Genomic DNA, 12,320 nt, shown 5'->3' with positions numbered 1-12,320 from the left:
CACGAACAACAGATTATACATCTAGTCATACCTACCATAACCATTCTTATTGGCAAATATTGGGTCTTGCAGCGCTTCGACTCTTCTCTTAAAATTTGCAAAGGTTTCAGAATATATCTAAAAATGACTACAATTGTTTTTTTATATATATCTATTAAAGGTCCACAAAACACAGTGTGGATGATTGTAAAGTAAATCAATTATTGGGAGGGGGTGGGGTGGGAAAGAAAGGAAAAAAAAAGGAAGAAAAGGCGCAGTGAGCTGAAACCCCTGATTCTAGGATGTAGATAAGAACAACTGAACAGAGCCTTGCTGAAATTGGCTCGAAGCTTCCCCTTTTTACATCCATTTATGGGACCATCTGTCAGCTGAAGCCAGAATCTGATTGGCTGGGGAAACGAAGGGAGGCGTTGCAACATCAGGTGCTATTTAAATTAGCTACTGCCAGATTGACGATGTTAATGATTTGGTGACCTCTACAACAACAGAGACCAGATTTCTGAACTGCTTCTTGTGTCTGGTAATTAAAGCCCGGTTGAAGCAACAACAGGCATACTTGTATTTTTTACCTTTTACCTCCTTCCAGCTCGAAAAGTACTGTTACAACTGCAGGTCATTGGAGGACTGCAAACCTTCACAGTGGGAGTGTCCTTCCTTCCCGGTCCTGGTGGGGAACATAGGAGCCCATCCCTCTGATAGAGGGCTAGTTCGGTGGGGAATATTTTCAACCACCTTATCTTTCTTGACAGTTGCTTTCTAGCGAAATGCATATTTAATGATCTGCCTCTAGGCTTAAAGATACAACAAAAGCACTTTAATGTGCTAATACTTCCACATTTTAACTTTATTATTTCCCAGAATTGCTGGCTTTCTGTAAGCAGTGCTTCTTTTTGCAGCTAACATGACCAACATTTCAAAAGCATGCGAGTTTGGGATTCAACTTCTCAGTGAATTAGGTTCACATAAGTTTGTCTCAGAAAACTATTTCCTAATAAAAAAACAAAAAGAAAGAAAGAAAAGCTGGAGGGAGGAGGCAGCTGCCAGGCTCTACCTTTCTGCCTTCTGTCTGAGCTTTCCAAAACAGAGAATGATGAATGATTTATTTAAATGAATTTACTTTTCAACTTGGATAGGGGCATGCTCTGAATTTTTAAAAATCGACGAAAACATATTCTCTTTTGTTTCTTCTACTGAGGTGAGGGCAAACCATGGCTCTGGAATAAAATGGCCTCATTTTATTACCTGCACAGACCACTCATCTTGTTCTACTTAACAGAAGACTTTGTCTTTTTTCTCCCTACCTCCCCGGGCCCCCTGGCCTCTGAAAAGATGTACAAAGAGACATTTAGCAAGTATGTAGTGATGTATACAGTCTGCCTGCTTATGCGACACAGGTTCTAAACACTGGATCACCACGATTCAGGAATTTCGGCCTGGGTTTTTAAGTGGCTTACCTGAGACCTTTATGTCTCACACCTATGAAGAAGGGTAACACCCCTAAGTCACAGTTTAACCAACTTGTTTATCAATAAATGTACAGAGGTAACAAATATTTAACACAGGTTTTAATCTTTGCCGGTGAGCTGGACTAGGGGTAGTGGAACGATGGGTCAAATACAGTATAGTTCTGGGCTTCAGAGTCCAAGATAGTTTGTGAAAAACTACTAGAAAAAAAAAAAACCCTACATTTTAAAAGGTGGAAACAATTCTCTTCAAAACATTGCTTTGTGAATACATTCAACAAACATATGTATACACACTTTATGGAAAAACAGAAACACCACTAAACAGTGTGTCGGATACATTACATAAATCCTTTTGCTTAAATATAAATAAATCCAGCTATTAGAAACGAAGGTCCACGATGAACAAGGGTGGAAAGGTGGAGCTCTGCTGGGCCCTTCCGGTAGAAGGACAGTGAATGAAATCAACTTTAAAATGACTTCCTCGGCACCTGCGTGACGAACCCCGTGAGTCACACTGGTGCTGTAGTGCTTGCTGCACTGCACTCGAAGGATGAATTCCCAGGTTCAGTGCTCCCAACAGCTTGACGTACATAGATAGGCTAGGTCTACGTGTCCTACACCGGCAGCCAAAAAACTCTTGAGTGTGAGCACACCAGCATGAAAATATTGGGAAGACTATGTTGACACCATGCCATAGTCACACAAATACAAACAGCTCTCTTGGAACAAAACATTCTCTCGATATTTCTGCACAGGTTAGAAAAGGTAAAAATTTTAGCACCTCTTTTATTTTCTCATCCATACTAACTTTGGTACATTGATTGAGCCATAAATTAACATTAAGTAACTCCAAAACATTCCGGCCACCTTTCCAAAATATTAACTGTCCATGATGCCATAAACAATTACCTGGTCTCGCTAGGCTTAAAAAAAAAATCCATGCATTTTGTATATTGATCACTTCTCCAAAAGCCTCCACTCTAAAGTCTTTCAAAGGAATCCTCAAACAAAATGCACAAATGTCCTCAGAGGCCTTTTCTCTAAAGACAAAGGCAGAATCCTATTGTTGGGAAAAGTCAACCTTATTATCACATTTCCCATAGTAGCATTCATCTTTCAGTGTGAGGGGCTAACCGCTACACAAGCGGTGTGGTATTTGTAAAGCAACAGATTCTCAATATATTATCTTAAGAACCAGGCAGGCGAGTCTCCCAGTCATGCATGATTTTTCCCCCTTTTCTGCTACAATCCACCACCACAGAAAGAAACTTGTCTCTCTCAAGCAGCTAAAGCTACCTAAAACGGTAGTCCAGCGCTCTGCGGCTGGCTGCGCCGCTGTGTCCCTCTTACCATAAATGAGCAGTTTCTTGACTCATTAATAACAATTTCCCTTAAAAGAAGTAATCTCATATCAGTCAGCCCCTCGCCACCATGCACACATCCCAAAGGCTGCAGATAGCTCAGCATCAGTCGCCGGCAGCCAGCTTTCCCACACAGCGTCCAGATGGACTGTACCAGAAGCCAATTCAGCGTTAATAACTACCTACTCCGCGCAGTGGAGAAGCCTTACGTGGCACAATGGGCTAGGAAACAGAAAAAAAAGGATAGACAACCAAATTCTCTAAAAGCACGGGAAACAAGGAACAGAAAAAGAAGCATGAATTATATTTCCTAGACTTCTACGAAAGGGGGCGGGGAAGATAAAAAAGAAAGGAAAAAGAAGAAAAAAGAACCCTTCATAAACATAGGGGGAAAAATGAAGAGGAGGGGGGGATAAAAACAGATGCTGCCCAGAAAAAAGTGACAAAATATTACCTCATTATTTAACAAAGCAGCATTAAGCGTCCTGCTGATTTCAAACATCTTGCCACAGATTTTGTTTTAAGAGAAACAGATAGAATCCTTTGCAAAGCACTCCGTCTGCAAAGGGTTCTTCAATTTTCTTGCGCACCACGGAACAGTCAATATATTATTTCCCCAGAGTTCGCACATTAAAACCTCTAGTCAGTGAGCTGAATTTTCCCCGTATCTCCCCCACTGTAGCCTCCTGTAATATGCACTGCTCTCTTTGCAAGAGCAGCCTGCCCCAAACATGGCTGGTGTTTAAACTACTCTTTAAAGTAACAGTTCACTATATAACCACCAGGTGGGTAGAGCGCACAGATTGAAACAAACCGTGTTAAAAGATTGTGTGTGTGTGTGTGTGTGTGTGTGTGTGTGTGTGTGTGTGTGTATGCTTTCTCTTCAGAATTGCTTTTAGGTATAGGATGTGACATGAGAAATACCAATATCCTAACAGGCAAGATTGTCTCTACTGTATTACGTCTAAGTAAATAAAAATTTTCCTTTTGATTTAAAGCAAGGGAACAAAACCGAACAGAACAAAATACTGCCTCACAGTTCTAATAAGAGAAACAAACAAGACTTGTTTCATTCTGCCAGTGATAAAGGACGAAAACACAATCTACCCCAAGAAAAGGAGAACTTAAAAAACTCCATGAAAATGGTTTCTTTTTACAACAAGAGAAATATTCACGCAGGATGAGCATTGGACTCAGATGCATGTATGTTATGCAGATAAACACACAAATTGGAGACAAGAGCTAAAGGTGTAACTTTCCTTCTGAGTTTATTTGACATAGTCTCTACTAATATAAATGACCAAAAGCTTAAAAGTAAAGACACCAAAAACACAAAAGGCAAAACCAAAACTTAACCATGTCTTTTAAAAAAAAAATGTGATCATATGACCAGTTATAAACAACCACAGGCTCAAACCAGACACTTGTCTCTTCTCAGAGTTGTTCTTTCCCCTTAAGATCTGCTTTAGAGAGGAACATTTTTACTGGACATGATTTTGGAGGTGTACCTAACTTGGCATCTCCTTTGTACCACTCTATTCAATTAACCTGATCTTCTGCCAAGAATAAAGAGAATGCCCCAAGTTAAAATCTCCAAGTGAGGGGTGTAGTATAGAAATGTAGAGCCACATTATTACACGGCCACATCTTAAGAAGGTCTTTACATTCTTACTAGTAACAAAGCATGCACATGCTAGTTTACTCTCCAATGCATCTAATGCAGAAACCAACACACACACACACACACACACACACACACACACGCACGCACACACACACACACACACACACACGCACATATACCTGACATTTCTTTTTTTCTTGGCTGGATAATATTAAAGCTCTGAACTTCCACATCTCTGGAGACACAGATGCCAATTCTAGTATTTTTCCAGTCTGTCCAGCCAGCATTTAGCTACACAAGATAGTGACTGTCTCTTTTATCTTTAAGTCAAGTCTACATCATTTAATAGCATTTAACCTCCTTGCATATATTAAGTTTCAAGTGACAATTTTTAACTGGGGAGTGAGAAGGAGGAGTTGCTCTCATCAAATTCTGGTTGTATGAAATAAGCTAATTTGTACACTCACCATATGTCTTAAACACTAATTAAAAAATGTCACTTTCTTCAAACATTAAAATGTAATCAGTCTAGTAAATAAAATATTCTCGAGTTTTCTTGCCTTGGTGATAATTTAAAGAGTGTTTATCTCAAGGTAACCTTTTTAACTTGATTACCAAGGAAGACTTTAGATTTGAAAAAGGATAAAGGGAATGCTAGGGGTCAGGACTTTGGGGCATGGAAAAGAGAAAACCACTACTGTATGTCGCCGCACAAAGGAAAATAAGATGAAGCGGGGTTTTAAGGACCCATAGTCTTGTTACCCTAAGGCAAATCCAGCCAATCAATACCACCCATTGATGGTCTACCATCTGCCATGCGACCAAGAGATGTGCTAAACGGACCTGTTCCATATGACTGTGGCTGGCTCATTTTCAGTCGATTAGGGCAGTCCAGAGCATTCACATGCAACACACAAAACTCCAAGTCAGTCTGCGTCTCTCTCCACACCAGCCTCCAAGCACAGCTGTGGACCTTTTCCTGCTGTCCTGGCTATCCGGATTACCTCTTCTTGCTTTTCAATTGAATTAACAAAATGGAGAGAGAATGTAGGACACACACACACACACACACACACACACACACACACACACACACAGATAATTGCTGGTTCTTCTTCACTGTCATGCAGAAATCCGGAATTCCATGTGCTCTGTCCTAATATGATTATGGTACACCATTTAAATAGCATCATCCGTGACTGCGACCTGACATTTTCCTGGGGATTGGTTTCTTTTCATCTTTTCCCCTTTCAAAAAAAATTATCGAAACTGTTGATTTTTTTTCTTTACAGACAATATAATCAGTCTGCCTAGACAATGAGATACTATGTTTAAAAGCTTTGATAAAATCGAAAGCTTAATTTTCCTTTGTTGAATCATGATGCTGGTCTTTGTCTTTTTTTTTTTCTCCTGTAGAAACATTAAATCAGTTTTATTGGAAAGTGGACACATATTGCCAAGGAAAGAAAGATGCACCAAGCTGACACAGCGTCTGAAAAAGGATTAGAAATTCACTGTGGATTGTTCCCTCAGAGATCTATGACCTGACTGGTTGATGCCTTTCTCCTTCCTAAGTAGCATGTCTATTCTATCTGTAGGAAAGTGCTACTATGTGAGGGACACATGAAAAATGGATATCTGGTCTACCTGAGCTGCTGAGAGTTCACCTGTGCAGGCAAACTGACCAGAGTAGATTCATACACCCTCTCTCACTTTCCCAAACTCATGCTTGAGTGGCTTCTGAATGTAGGCTTCTTTCAAGAGTCAATGTATGCTTGCTCTTTCAAGTCTGCCTTGAACTACACTCTTCAAGAAATAGCCTCTCTGGAAAAGAAATATAATGGATAAGAGCATTGATATATTTAGGAAGTTTTCTAAAAAGGACATAACTTAAGTGTAGCAACAGTGTGGACTTTTCTCTGGTATATTCTTCCTCACAGCACATGGCAACTCTGCAAGGCCAGTGTGAAAACACACGGGAATTCTGGAAGATCTCTGCATTAAGGGATTTGAGACCTTCTTATATTAGTTCAAAAGAGCACTACTAAAAAGAAAATAAAAACAAAACAACAAAATCCTCATCTAAATTGAGTTAAAAAATTAATTACACTAAACAATGAAATCTGGAGTAGCTATTAGACCCTTGAAGGATATAATGTTTAATTCACTTAATTCAGTTCTGAAAATAATTCAATGTGTTATAAAATATCTAGGCTCATTTATAATTCTGCAATTTCCAATAATGGAGTAGATGTAATAAAAGGCAAGGAAGTTTCCAGTTTAGAAAAAAAAAGAAGACTGAGGAAGGGGATGAAAGCAGAGAGGGAAGGGGAGACAGATAATAGGTTCATAAAATGAGCATGAAATATGCAATTTTGTACTAGAAGTTTATCATATATGAAACAATATTTTAGGTACCCAACACGCACATCACAGAATATCGTATCACACAGAAATATGTCTTCTGTATTTAAAAGCAAAATCTTTCCTCCTGTACATAGAACAACATGCTTAGTAAAAAAAAGATTGTTGAATTAATGAAAAAGATGGGCAAGGTAAGAAGACAAAGGAAAGGGAGGGTGGAAGGCATGTTTAATTTGTCTCAACTGAAAAGGCCAACAGATTTGTTTGTAAAGTGGTTTTAGCTAGGGATGGCCTCCAGATGCCTCATTTTACTATCATTTTATTCTATCTCTACTAGGGCTATAAATTGGGAAGGCAAAGATTCCTAAAGAACAAATGGCCAAGCTCCCAAGCCCACCTCTTTTTCCTCAATGATCATTGGTTGAATTAACTTCTATGTTCTCATTTGTGGACAGCACACATGTATAGAGAATGAATGAAGATATACAGTCATAAATGTACTATTCCCAAACCTATTTCATTCAATCTGAGTAGGGTTCTCTGAACAGATGATTCTTGGAGGGTAAAAAAGATATCCTGACTTCATAAGTCTTAGCTTCCTCATTTGTAAAATGGCACAATACTTAAAGTTTGTTGCCAGTGTTAAAACAAGCATAGGCTTGGTGGAGACAGCATCCTACACGACAGTCTTTTATTACTAATATAAAGAATGTGAATAATGAATAAATTAGTAGTAGCTTTAAGAGAAGTTAACCTTGTTAAAGACTAGACGGTAAAAAAGATTTTCAAACAATTGGAGAATAGTAAAACAATAATCACTAACAAAGGTTTGAATGGACTCTTCCTGTTCTAATGAAAAATTCTTGCCGTAGATAAACATTTACTTAGCCCCGTGAGGAAAGTTTCATGCTAAATTCTTAATGTGAGATTCAAAAATTATTCCAAATTTCATTCCCCACCTTAATGAACTTGAAGTCCAGCTGGTGAAGAACAATCATTTGCATGTGTGAATCCTCCCAGTATAAGGGAGAATGGGAAAAGACAGTAGACACTGGAGAAGCTACATTTTGGGTTAAGATTTTTAAGAATGATAGAAGTTGTCCAGTAAAGTTAGAATATTTTGTTTCAGAACAAAAGTAGTGGAAGAGAGTTGGAAAATGGTGTTAGCAGCCACATTAGTCTAGCTATACCCCTTTCAAGGAATCCTGGGTCCATTCTAACGTCTCCGATTTCTAAATTATATAGAGGAATATTGTGTGATGATGAATGCAAGGACCTTTATTTAGTAAGTACTGTTGTAAAAGGAACAATAATTAAAAATCATGGAGTGTCTACAATGTGTCAAACATTGCATAAAGCGCTTTGCCTATAAATGTCAATCTCACAACTCTTGCGATTTCAAATAAAGAAAAAATGATCAGGACATTTAAATGATTAATTTTTTTAGGATAATATGACCATTAAGAAGCAAATTTAGGTTTCATATTTAATATGTGCTTTCAAATCAGTCCACATGATTTTACTATAATATAGACATAGTATTTTATATTTAAAAGTATAGGTTTAAATAAACTTAAGTATTATTTTGTACTTAAAAACTCACATTGAGTAATGTCTTTGACATCTCCCAACTTGCATAGCAGCAACAACTGGCACAACCAAAAGGTATTCATGCCTAAACTTGGCCTGCAATTTCAATATTCTGCCACCAGGTGATGATAGATGCTGACCTATGACCTGAAGAGGGTCACAGTTGCCCACTGTTGTGTTGTATGTATGCCTTCTGATCACTGGAATTATATCAAAAAGTACCTGATCTTTGGATGTTTACTAAAACCCAAAGGCATTTACCATTCAAAATATTTTATAAATATATTTATAAAAAATTCAACTGTGAACATAATCCCAAGCCTCTATAATATTTCAACAATTCTATTACAGACTGTATTCAATGAATTACAGTCCATTGTTATTTTTACACTATACTGTGAGATTTCAAGGCAGAAATTGTATGTTATTTCCTTATAACCCCAGCACATAGAAAATCAGTACTTGGGATATAGTGGGCACTCAATAAAAGAACATAAATTATTGATTCCAAATATTTTAGACAAACTTTTGAACAAAAATGCTTAGGGCACAATTATTTGGTACTTTATGTACTAATGTACCATTCTCTTTATTGACTCATTCTTGCTGTTGGTTATTAGAAACAAACAAACAAACAAACAAAATGAGAAACGTTTGCTGAGGCTGGTCACCAGTAAATGTATTAGATCAGCAACCCATGGCTGCTTACCATTCAATAGCACACACTTCTCTTATGCCTTAGCCAAAGCCAGTCTAGTTTCACAGAACCCTGCCTGGCTAAGTGGCCTAGTTTACTTGCACAGCTTCCATACATTAAAAAAGGTTGCTTCCTTTCTCCTTGAGAGGGAAGGAAGAGCAAGAAACAAGAGAGACACTAGACAACTGTCTGGAAGAGGCACCCCTCCACTTGACTCTTCTTCGTCCCTCTCTGACTCTGAAGTTGAGGGATTTTACTCTTTCTAGGCAGAAGAGTAAAGCTGCACATTAGTGCTGAGTAGCTCATTTGCCTTAGCAACCCCTTAGCAACAGCAGCCTCGAGTTCAAAATACCTCCTTGAAAATGATCACATCTTTAATGAAGATGAGTATTTTTATGTAAGTCTTTTAGCAGAAGTTTTAGTATTACAACACTACAGCATTGTTTGCTACAGTTTTTTACATAAGTCTTCCTTCATGAGACATTATAAGTAACCAAAATAATGCTGGCCTTTTACAAACATCCAGTCTCTGGAAAGGCCCTGATCCTACTTTGAAATTATTTTTAGGTACCTGATTAAAAAATATAAAATTACCATTAACCTTGGGCTCCTACAGAAATTTTGGTTATATATAATTCTTTTAAAATATCAGTGACATAGATATCACTATTTAGCTATGCATCATTACACCGTTCCTGAGAAGAGCAAATACTTAAAACCCACCATGTTAAAAACCTTCATTAGGATTTTACAATGTTAGATGGAACCCAAGGTTCTGTGTACAATAAGGACAAAACATAAAAACATATCAACTTAGCTCCAAATTAGGACTTACTGATTTCATTATTTGATACTTACTTTGCCTGATTCATTATACATAAAATGGAGTGCAGGGCGATCAAATACCCATCACATTTAATTTTTTGTACATTGCCAGTGAAGTGAGAAAGCTTTAAAGAAGTCTTCCTAGCCCTCAAAAAATCCTGTGACTCTAAATGTGTGTCACCTATGTTATGCATAGCATTAAAGCTTCTAACCTGTTCAAGGCCTTTGAAACTCTTAAGGTTTCATTATTTAAGTAAAGTACAAACCCTGGTTTGAAATTTGTTATTGTCTGCTAGTACATGGGTACTTTGAGGCAGAAATAAAACACATGCCTGCTTAGCACACAGTCTCAGCAGGTCGCTTCATCTTCAAAAGTGTATTATAAATTGGACTATGCAATCTCTGTGTGCCAATTCCAAGACACAGGGAGCTAAAAGATGGATTCTTCTACATCTCTCGTGTAGTTGTCGATCCAACACAAACTTCATGCATTTCCAAGTGTAGAATAAAACATGTTAATAATAATGCCCTTCATGACAGTAGCTGTTCAACAAACCTTTATAAAAGTAAGATCCATTTTAATTTACAGTAGGGAGAATACAGGAAGGGGCCAGGAAACCTCAAGAACAGACTGTCTCTGCCATTAGTGATTTTGTGAACTTAGGAAAATCACTTCTCACTGGATCACAATCTTCTTGAACAGATTAAAAAAAATAACTAAATGACACTTGAAATCTTAGCGCTAAGACATAGTATCTATAAATAAGGAGGTTTTAACTAAACAAGAATTTAGGTAAAGTTAACCCCCAAATCTTTGTGTGTGTATTACCGTGTGTGTGTGTGTATTAGTATGTGTGTGTGTGTGTGTGTGTGTGTGTGTGTGTGTATGTATGCTCAGTCATGTGGCATGCACACTGGGGACAGTGGACAAGCTTAGATGTTAGGCCTTGTTCTCCCTCTTGTATAAAATAGTGTTCTTTCTCTGTTGTCTTTATCGGTGTGTACTATGAGCTCTTAGAGATTCTCTTGTTTCTACCTTCCATTTTATCATAGATTCTCTGGGATTTCAGGCATGTGCTACCACACCCAGCTTTATGTGGGTCCTGAGAATTTGAACTTTGGCTTTCACACTTACATTTTTACCCACTGAGTCAACTTCCAAGCCTTTAACTCAGATTTCCAACTTACTTTACAGTGTAATAATGTTGCACACACACACACACACAAAAGCTTTCAATGGAGATTTAAAATCTTTCTCAGATGAAAAGCAAGGTTCCTATTATGATATTCTGATATCCATTCTGGTTATTGGAAATATTTTAATAAAATGTAGAGCTGGGGTTGCTTGGATAAAATCACTGAGACCATCTATTCCTAGAAGTTAGGACTAGGACCTTGACCAAGTCTGTAGATACTTTATCAACTCCTGGGACATCCTATTTAAAATTGGAACAATAGTAATTGTAGTGAGAATGTAAAAAGATCATCCATATAAGGTTTATATTAGAGGGTCTGATACACTGATAAGTACTCAAACATGTTAAGTAATTTTTACAGCTTTCTTTTCTTTGTTTAATGTGTGTGCATATGCACACTTGTGTGTGGATGTATGCAGAGGCCTGAAGAGACTGTCAGGTTCCTTGTGGCTGAACCAACAGATGGTTATGAGCTGCCTAGCATGGGTGTTGGTAACTGAACTTGGGTCCTCTGAAAGAGCAGCAAGTGATCTTAACTGCTGAATCATTTTTCTAGCCCATTGAGTATTTTTGAATCAGGTTGAAACACATGAAATTATTTTTTTAGGTCAAATATTGTCAATTTCATACAGTTTGCCTAGGTTCTGTTTACTTTCCTGTCTCAAAATCCGCTTAAGAGTCTCACTTCTCAGATCCAATCTGACATTCAAGGCTCTTTTCAATGTGGTTCTCCTTTAAGTCTTGGGGCTCTACTGGGACCCTTCTTTCCATGACACTTCTAGACATGGTAATCCATTTCCCCCACAACACTTGGCTCTTCTACTCCATGACTTGTTTTTGTTGGTTCTTCTATTTGAAAAGCCTTCTCTTCCTGGAAAATCCTATTTCTCCTTCAAATCCTCCACCCCACTAAGCAAAATGAACTTTTCCATAATCTGAGCTTTGATAGAGCATGCTCTTCCTGCCACTACAACTTCATGCTAGAGCACTCTGACAGCTATTGCAGGTCTGTTTCTCCCACCCACCTCCAAGGTGCTCAAGGGCAAGGACTATTCTTATTTGTCTTTGCTTCCCTCTAGTTAAGCACAGAGGTTGTTATAGTTAGTACTCAGTAAATATTTGCTAAAGTACTATGAATATATTCACAAAACAGGCTAAGATAAGACTTCTCTTAGAAATATTTGAAAATGGATGCAT

The 12,320-nt window shown here is 37.9% G+C and overlaps 1 protein-coding gene across 5 annotated transcripts in view; it reads right to left on the bottom strand.

Annotated features, from left to right (window-relative positions):
* Elavl4 (ELAV like RNA binding protein 4) overlaps positions 1 to 12,320 on the bottom strand; it is a 137,479-nt gene that overhangs the window by 83,043 nt on the left and 42,116 nt on the right. The window contains exon 1 of one of the 5 annotated variants that reach the window (XM_085686419.2): positions 3,282 to 3,456. The exons of 1 other annotated variant lie outside the window; for it this stretch is intronic. In XM_085686419.2, coding sequence (XP_085542545.1) covers positions 3,282 to 3,329 — 48 coding nt within the window. In that variant the 5' untranslated portion in view covers positions 3,330 to 3,456. Of the gene's footprint in view, positions 1 to 35; positions 303 to 3,281; positions 3,457 to 12,320 lie in introns of those variants that run through there. 3 more of the 5 variants (XM_085686417.2, XM_085686418.2, XM_048453383.3) reach the window with 3 other exon arrangements.

Source organism: Myodes glareolus, chromosome 3 (assembly GCF_982192425.1).
Source record: "Myodes glareolus chromosome 3, mMyoGla1.1, whole genome shotgun sequence".
In the NCBI taxonomy this organism is placed as follows: Eukaryota; Metazoa; Chordata; class Mammalia; order Rodentia; family Cricetidae; genus Myodes; species Myodes glareolus.
This window is presented reverse-complemented; position numbering and strand designations above follow the sequence as displayed.